The sequence below is a fragment of the Chenopodium quinoa genome, unplaced genomic scaffold, assembly GCF_001683475.1.
Source record: "Chenopodium quinoa cultivar QQ74 unplaced genomic scaffold, ASM168347v1, whole genome shotgun sequence".
Lineage (NCBI taxonomy): Eukaryota > Viridiplantae > Streptophyta > Magnoliopsida > Caryophyllales > Amaranthaceae > Chenopodium > Chenopodium quinoa.
In genome coordinates this window covers 3632126-3640266 of record NW_018743503.1, presented here as the reverse complement: position 1 = coordinate 3640266, position 8141 = coordinate 3632126, and the positions used below count along the sequence as shown (strand labels likewise).

The 8141-nt window shown below is 31.4% G+C and overlaps 1 protein-coding gene across 1 annotated transcript; it reads left to right on the top strand.

Annotated features, from left to right (window-relative positions):
- Positions 1 to 249: 249 nt before the first annotated feature.
- LOC110739492 (protein FAR1-RELATED SEQUENCE 5-like) lies at positions 250 to 2923 on the top strand. Its single transcript, XM_021919936.1, has 6 exons — positions 250 to 439; positions 547 to 905; positions 1548 to 1676; positions 1732 to 1873; positions 1981 to 2173; positions 2644 to 2923. The coding sequence occupies exons 1-6, from the start codon at positions 250 to 252 to the stop codon at positions 2921 to 2923; spliced, it is 1293 nt and encodes a 430-aa protein (XP_021775628.1).
- Positions 2924 to 8141: the final 5218 nt, after the last annotated feature.

Below are 8141 nucleotides of genomic sequence, written 5' to 3'. Positions count from 1 at the left end.
TTTTATTTTTTTGTATTGGAACATGCAATCAGTCAACATTACTTTCTTGGAACATGGTTTTTTTTAATTAATATTTTCTACATTGAAACACGGTAATATGCATTGGAAAACCAAGAGATTTAAGCCACCCATTTTTTGAATTGTAATTAGAAAATTGTTCCTCAACATTCTTCATTTGTTTTGACGTTTTTGGTCTGATCTTTTTTCTTTGCTGAAATTTTCATCAACATTCTTCATTTGTTATGAAGCATGGATGTAGAAGGAAATTGCGTTGTTTCAGTTGAATGCGATACGGCGAGTGTTGTTCATGTTTGTACTCTTGGTGGAACAAAGCTATGGATTCCATGTTGTGAAAGTGAAATAAGACCATGCATAGGTATGAGATTTTCAAATGTGGATGATGGGTTACGTTTTTACGAGTCATATGCAGCTGTTGTTGGTTTTATTACTAGAAAATCTACGGAAAATAAAATGGTGTGATTTCTTTTCAAATTATTTTGTGTAATAAAGCTAGGTACAAGGAAAAATGGAAGAACATTGTTTAAGGTAAAGGAGATATTAGTGAAGAAGAAGACAATGCTATTCAAGATAAAGAGGATATGAATGAAGAAGAAGTCAATAACGTTCAAGATGAAGACAATGATGTACAAGATAAAGGGGATAGTGATGAAGAAGAAAACAATATTGTTCAAGGCAATACTTGTATAATTAGAAGAAGATTGGATAGTCGAGTTGGTTGTAGGGCCAAAATGTTATTAAAGAGATATGAAGATGAAGGTCATATTGTTTCTAAATTTGAAGAAGGGCATACTCATCCTATGTATTCTCATAACAATGCTCATTTTCAGAAGTTGAAAAGAAAGCTGACATTGTTGCATAAGAAAATGATTATTGATAATTCAACGGTATTTAATTATGGTTTGATTAATTTGATTTATATTTCTCATACTGTAGAACATTAGTTTATTATATGGAATTAGGCACAATGTTATGAAACAATAGTGTTTGAATATTGATCAGTAGATACGGTATTATGTACGACGGTTCATGTAGGTATAATTGTATGGAACAATAGTTTTTGAAAATGAAACAATATAGTTTGTAGGAAAAATTATTATAATTATTAGACTTCAAATATATGGAACAATTGTTCAACTAAATGGAGCTTGTTAACTTATAAATGGAAAAGTAGTTCAACTCAGTGGATTAGTAGTTATTATAAAAATGTGTTCATACTGAGTGGAACTATAGGTTAATTAAGCGGAGCTGTAGTTCATATATATGGAACAATAAAGTAATAATTACAAGCAGATGCATTAATTTTTTCAAATTTCGAACTACACATTTAGAATAACGTGCACCGTCAGATGTAATTAAACGTGCACCTTTTTGTTCCTTCTTTTTTTTTAATTAAATGTGCACCGTCAGATCTAATTAAGCCCTAGATTTGTTCTCATATATAACATGGTTTCTATATAAGGTAGGGTTTTCACCTACCTTATTATACTCATTTATAATAATTTTATTATTGTTTTTATTGTACACAGGTTATTGGCCCTGTGAAAACATACAAAATGATAAAGGAATATGTTGGGGGATATGAGATTATAGGTGCTAGTAAGTCTGATTTCAAGAACTTTCATAGAGATTTGAAGGCTTATTTTGAAGGATCAGATGTTTGTTGACAATTTTAAGAGGAAGACGTTAATGTGGTTGGCATATTATTTTTAGTATGAAATGGATGAAGATGACTGTCTTTGTAGAGCTTTATGGGCAGATCTTATTTGTAGGAAGAATTATGCTATTTTTGGTGATATGGTCTCCTTTGATACTATTTACCAAAGTAACAGGTATATGTATGTGTATTATAATGGTATTTTTATATGTGTATAAGTCGACTAGTATTTTCACATATGAATTCATGTTATATGAGTTTTTGTATTAATTTCAAGTACAATATGGTCTTTGGGCTATTCACAGGAGTCGATAACCACAAGAAATGTGTTAATTTTGCTGCTGGGTTTATTGCAAAGGAAGACATAGTTTCATTTCAATGGCTATTTAGAACATTTCTTAAGGCAATGGGTCATAGAGAACCTAATTGTTTAATTACAGATCAAGATCCAGCGATGAAGATTACTGTTAATTCTGTTTTTGAGCAATGTGAGCATAGGTATATGATATTCTATTGCCATTTTAATGTTCTAGTTTTTTATTGTATTGTCCCAAATTCTTGTTTTAATGTTCCATATTTTTAATTAGCTGTTCCGAACTAATTTTTTTTAAATGTTCCATTTTGTTTATAATATGTTCCGAATTATTATGTTATTGTTCCATTTTTTTACTATATTGTTTCGCATTATCGTTTTACTGGTCCACATTTATAATGATCTGCTCCAAATTATTGGTTATTTTTTATTTATTTGTTCCGAATTATAATATTAATGTTCCCGTTTTATAGGACATTGTTCCGAAATGTTGTTATAATGTTCCATGTTTATAATTAGTTGTTCCGAATTATTGTTTATTTTTTATTTATTTGTTCTGAATTATTATGTTACTGTTCCATTTTTATAGGACATTGTTCCGGAATTTTGTTCTAATGTCCCATACTTATTTTGTTGTAATGATATTGGTCTGCAGATTTTGTATGTGGCATATTACGAAAAAGCTGCCTAATAAAGTAGGAAGGAGTATCACTCAGGAGACTGAATTTTTGAAGATACTTAGTAAGTGTGTTTGGAATTCAGATATTAAGCCATTTGAATTTGAAGAGATGTGGAACGATGTTCTTGTTAAGTTCTATTTAGAAGACCATGATTGGCTTAATATGATGTTTAAGATGAGATCTATGTGGATTCCTGCGTATTTTAGAGACTTTTATGGGAGTAATTATGAGAACTACATCAAGGTCAGAGAGTGAGAATAATTTTTTTTCGTCATTTGTTAATCCTCATGTGTCTCTTGTGGAGTTTTTCATGGGGTATGAAACTGTGTTGGATGCACAAAGACACAGTCAGGCACAAAATGACAATGATTCACAGGAGAAGTACCCTCGATGTAAGATAGAAATGCTGATTGAGAGGCATGGTTCAGAGGTATACACAATTTCTGCTTTTTATGATTTTCAAGAAGAAGTTTATAGTGCTTTTTATTCTTGTGGTGTGGATGAATTAAGGAAGGAAAATGGAATGGATATAGCAGTAGTTATTGTGGCTAATAGGAGAAGAAAATTTAAGGTTGTATTTGAGTCGGTTAATTATGAAACTACATGCTCATGTAAAAATTCTATAGGATAGGAATCCCATGTAGACATATGATATGGATGTGGAAAGAAAAGAATTTAAAAACCATTCCAAATCAATATATCTTAGATCGGTGGACAATAACTGCTACTCAGAAACCAATGTTAGAGAAAAGTTGTACATATATGGATGGTGATAGGAGGGTGGTATTGAATGAAATGTGGTCTGAGATACTTTCTTGTGTGAGTTGGGTAAAAGGTCATGAGCAAGATTTTATTAAGAATATTTGAGAGTTTAAAAATAAAATTCAAGGCATAAAGAGTGTTACTGCATTTGAAAGTGAGAACGCAAGATCAAATGAACATGACATTGAAATGTTACTTGGATGTAGTATGCCTGATGAAATACTGGTTCAGCCTCCTAAAGTGTCGAAGAATAAAGGCACAGGTGTTAATGATGGCAGTGGAATCAGTGGGTCTAAACGATTAAAGGGCGCTAAGGAGAAAGCAGTTGAACAATGTAATAAGAAGAAAAAGAGGAAATGTAGTCGCGGTAGGGATCTTGCATATTATGATATTCGGGATTGTCCTTATAAAACAGTTTAAAATTGCGCGTGTGAAATACTAGTTTGTTCTATTGTTCTGTGTTAGTATAATTATTGTTCCTTTTTATTAAACTATTGCTACTCACCTCTTTGTTTGTTCTAATGATTTCAGTAAGTTACCAACAGTGCAACAATAACTAGTTAGTGAAAATATTAAGATGCGAAGAACATTCAGTCAAATAATTGGAACAGTAATTCAAAAACTACGAAAATAATGGTTCAAACACATGGAACAATGATTTAAGTATATGGAACATCAGTTTTGACATATATGGAATATCGGTGTTTAATATATGATTCCCATGAAACAATGGTTGTACGTTGTCAAAAAAATGATTCACATATATAGAACATCAGTGTTGACATATGGAACAATTTTTTTGCTATATGGAACATTATATTACTCATCTGGAACAATAGTTCAAATATCTAGTAATTTCACTAAGTATAAACAGTCATTCATTTGCATTTTAAAAAAGTTAAATAATAATCTTTGGAGAAGTACACGTTTTAGAAAATCTACAATTTGATTTCATGTGGGAACGTGTAATGATTTGACAAGTTTACTTTTTTTTTTTTTTTGAAATCACGCATGACATAAGAGCTTTGGGAAGAGATTAATGGAAAAAGTCAAAAAAGCAACCCAACACTTGTCAGTTTCATGTGGGAATGTGTAATGCTGTGTCAATTCATGTTTTTATGTCATTTCATACTTTTGTGGCCTTCTATATAAAGTATCTTGGACTTGATATGAACACAACCAATTTAATTCTCTTACATTCTCTTTTTTTTAATTTTCTTATTGTTCCCACATTATCTCCGGTAATGGCGGTATACCACAGACTATGTTCAGTGTTATACGTCGGACTACATTTTCTGGTTTACTGCCATTGCAAAATCTGATATGGGTAACTGGACCTAATATCATATATAATCAATTACAGAGGTAAATAATATTTTGTTGTTTCATTTTATATGCCTTCTGTTCTTGCATATTATACTTAGTGTGATAGTATATCTTTTTGAATAAAACATCTAACATGCATAATTACTGTTGCATATTAGTACTACTATTGTTCAAATAATACATACATAATGTTCATATTAATAATCCATTGTTCTAGCAATACAAACCCAATATAATCTAAAATATCCATATAAAACATCCATTTAAAACATCCAAACATAAACTAATCTAAAATTGTCATTGATTACTGCGGTACATGGCGTAGCTGCTCTAATGCCCAGGCCTTTAATTTTGCTATCCCTTCATCTTATAAGGTGTTTGCTAGGCTTGTTAAGATTTTGCCACAATATTCTATCCTCATCTTCTTCATTACTTCCGACTGAAAAATATTTTACCAATAGAATATAAATACTGGAACAACAAATAATATACCATGGAACAACAGGTATAAAAAGTGAAACAATTGGCATATTTTACGGAACAATAGGCATAATAACTTACATCTTTTGGGTCAAAACCTATATCCCAATGTAAATCAGTTTGTCCCGTATAACTTTCCATATGTTTCAGAGTGTATACGCCGCAGTCATTTGCATTTTCATTGTTTTGCCATCTCAGTTCCTTTAGTATCGGTTTGAATCTCGATACTGCTCGACCATTCCCAATTTTATTCTCTGTTAGTACTTTTCCAAATGCCTTGATCTTCATAACAAAAAAATACAATTTAAAAATAATTAGGAACGATACAAAATCTGTTAAGGAACAATCAATAGACAAACTGGAACAAACGGATAATATTTGGAAGATTAGTCAAATAAATTTACCATTGTAGTTGGGAAGTTTCTGTATTTGGCATCCATATCAACACCTTCTTCCAGTTTTCTGTTGTCAATCACTTCTAGTTTTTTGTGTATGAAATTAAAACAAAACATGTAGTAGTGTTCAAATGCGACTACTGGAAAGAATACCTATCCTGAAACAATAGACATATTATATGAAACATTAAGCCTATTTTAAGAAACAATAAATGGATATAATGGAACAGTAGAATTTAGATACTAACCAAGTCAACTTTGTCAAATGTAGTGATCTTGGAGTGTATCATCTCTTTTTCTATTCTGGTCTTAAATGCCTTATATCTCTCCACAAACTTGTCTTTTGAAGTGAAGTATTAGTCAGTGCACATCATAATCTGCATTTGGCAAGGAAAAAAAAACAAATTTAAATTTATTTTACTGTAGAAACAATAGCACAATTATTAGGAACATTGGGCATTTTTTATGAAACAATAGAGCGTATCTATGGGCATATTTTGTGAAACGATACAGCATATAAAGAAACAATAGACATAATAATTGAAACATTAGTCAGATTTTATGGAACAGTAAGTGTATTAATGGAACAACTTTAAAAAAATCACACATAATTACCCAACATTCAAAAGTGCAGAAAAATCTAATAATGGCTCCAGGTTTTCTTCTTTTGTTGGCCATGTTCAAAATATGTGCTCAAGAATCAACTATGTTGTTGATTACGTAGTTGTTTTCTTGTAGGCATGAATTTCATCCCTAGTGATAAAATTGAGCGTGTCATTGTATAGCTCCTCACTGAAATTGTGGAACAACAAGTTATTTAAATTGGAACAATAGAAATAGTATATGGAACAATTGCATTAACAAAACATTTATTATGTTGCTTAAGTTTTGGGACCAACAAAAAATGCATATTCAACAACCGTTCTTTGCTGTGCATCAAGCTTATTAGATATTTTTTCATTTTGAACCATGAACGGTGAACGCATATTTGGTTGAAGGTTTGGAGTGATCCTTTTTTCTCTTTGTTGTCCAACTTCAATCACACTGAAATGGGATAAAATCCTTACTTCAATTACCATGAAAAGAACTTGCTGAAATTTTTTTAAATCCTCTTTGCATCGAATGCTTGCAATTTTCTTCTCGTCCATTGATTTGCTTGAAGTTTTTTGAATTTTCTTGAAATTTACTCTTCGTCATCACTTCTAATGGTGTAATTTTGTGGAAGGATTGCAAAATGTAAAATGGTGATTTTTGGGAACTTTTATAGGAAAAACTGTAGTGGTTATGGGATTTTTTGCAGTTATGGAGGAGTTGTGTGTTTCAAATGGCGAAATTGGGTTTGAAATGACAGGAAAATGAATAGTCACTTCATAATCGTCAATGATGGTTTTCACATTCCGAGGAAAATTGCTCATTACGTGTATTAATGCAATTTTTATTGTTTTTTTTTTTTAGTAACTGCTCAACCGTCAGATCTAAATAAATGGATGGTGTAAAATTGGTTCTCATTTTAAGATGGTTCTCACCTAAGGAAGGGTTCTCACCTGAACCCACCCCTATATGTATACCAGAACTTTACGAAGAAGTTCTCAAGAATTATGATACCGAAGAGTCTCATGGATCAAATATTGGACACCGTTTTATTCTCCCTCTATCATTTATTGGTGATTCTCGAGATATGCAAAACAAATATCTTGATATTATGTAATTAATCCAATACTTTGTAACATATGTGTTGGTAGCGTTAGGTTTTTTTTTTCTTATGGTTGTTATGCTCGAGGATTATTATGTTTAATGCACATTTACAAAATATATGTGTGTCTAAAATAAATTTGTGGCTTAATTACCTTTATATTAAATAAATTAAGGTTAAATTATTGTTATGTTTATATAAATGTTGTTTTATTCATGTAGAACATAGTATCTCATCATAATTATATTTAATTATAAATGTGACCATAAAAGATCAAAATAGATATTATCGACTATAAATATTTGTACTGCAATAAAATTTTGTCACATACTTAGCGCATGTACAATACTTATGCACTAAAAAAACCATATTGTGAAGATAAATTGATATATCTAGCATTTCGTACAAATATTTGCTTTAAAAATTGGTTGACGCGTGTGTAGAAAGCGGCATAAAGATCAAAATAGATATTGTTTCGGGGTTTTTGGAGTCCCTCGGGAGAGTTACAATTCCGAGAATGCGCGTCGACCGTCTGTACCTGCAAAACCACGGAAACTCCGGTTGGGTGGAGTTCCGCCTCCGACGATCAAGTTAGAACGTTTCTAGATGTATTAAAGTGCGAAATGTAAAGGTTTTTCTCTCGGATTCCGAGAGAATTCTGCAATTAATATTGCTAGGATTTTGTGTGTATATTTTATGAATGTGTAATAAATGAGGATTTTCCTCTATTTATAGTGAGAGGGAATTAGTTCCCCTTTCATATTCTAGAGTGCCACGTGTTGCCAGAGGGTTGGTTCTCTCAGAACCCCTCTGATGC

What these genes read in the sequence shown, in the direction of transcription:
- LOC110739492 (XM_021919936.1), top strand. Translation starts at nt 250, where the DNA reads ATGGATGTAGAAGGAAATTGCGTTGTTTCAGTTGAATGCGATACGGCG. An exon ending in TGATTATTGATAATTCAACG is followed by an intron (nt 906 to 1,547) that starts GTATTTAATTAT and finishes TATTGTACACAG; the next exon opens with GTTATTGGCCCTGTGAAAAC. An exon ending in TATGTATGTGTATTATAATG is followed by an intron (nt 1,874 to 1,980) that starts GTATTTTTATAT and finishes GGCTATTCACAG; the next exon opens with GAGTCGATAACCACAAGAAA.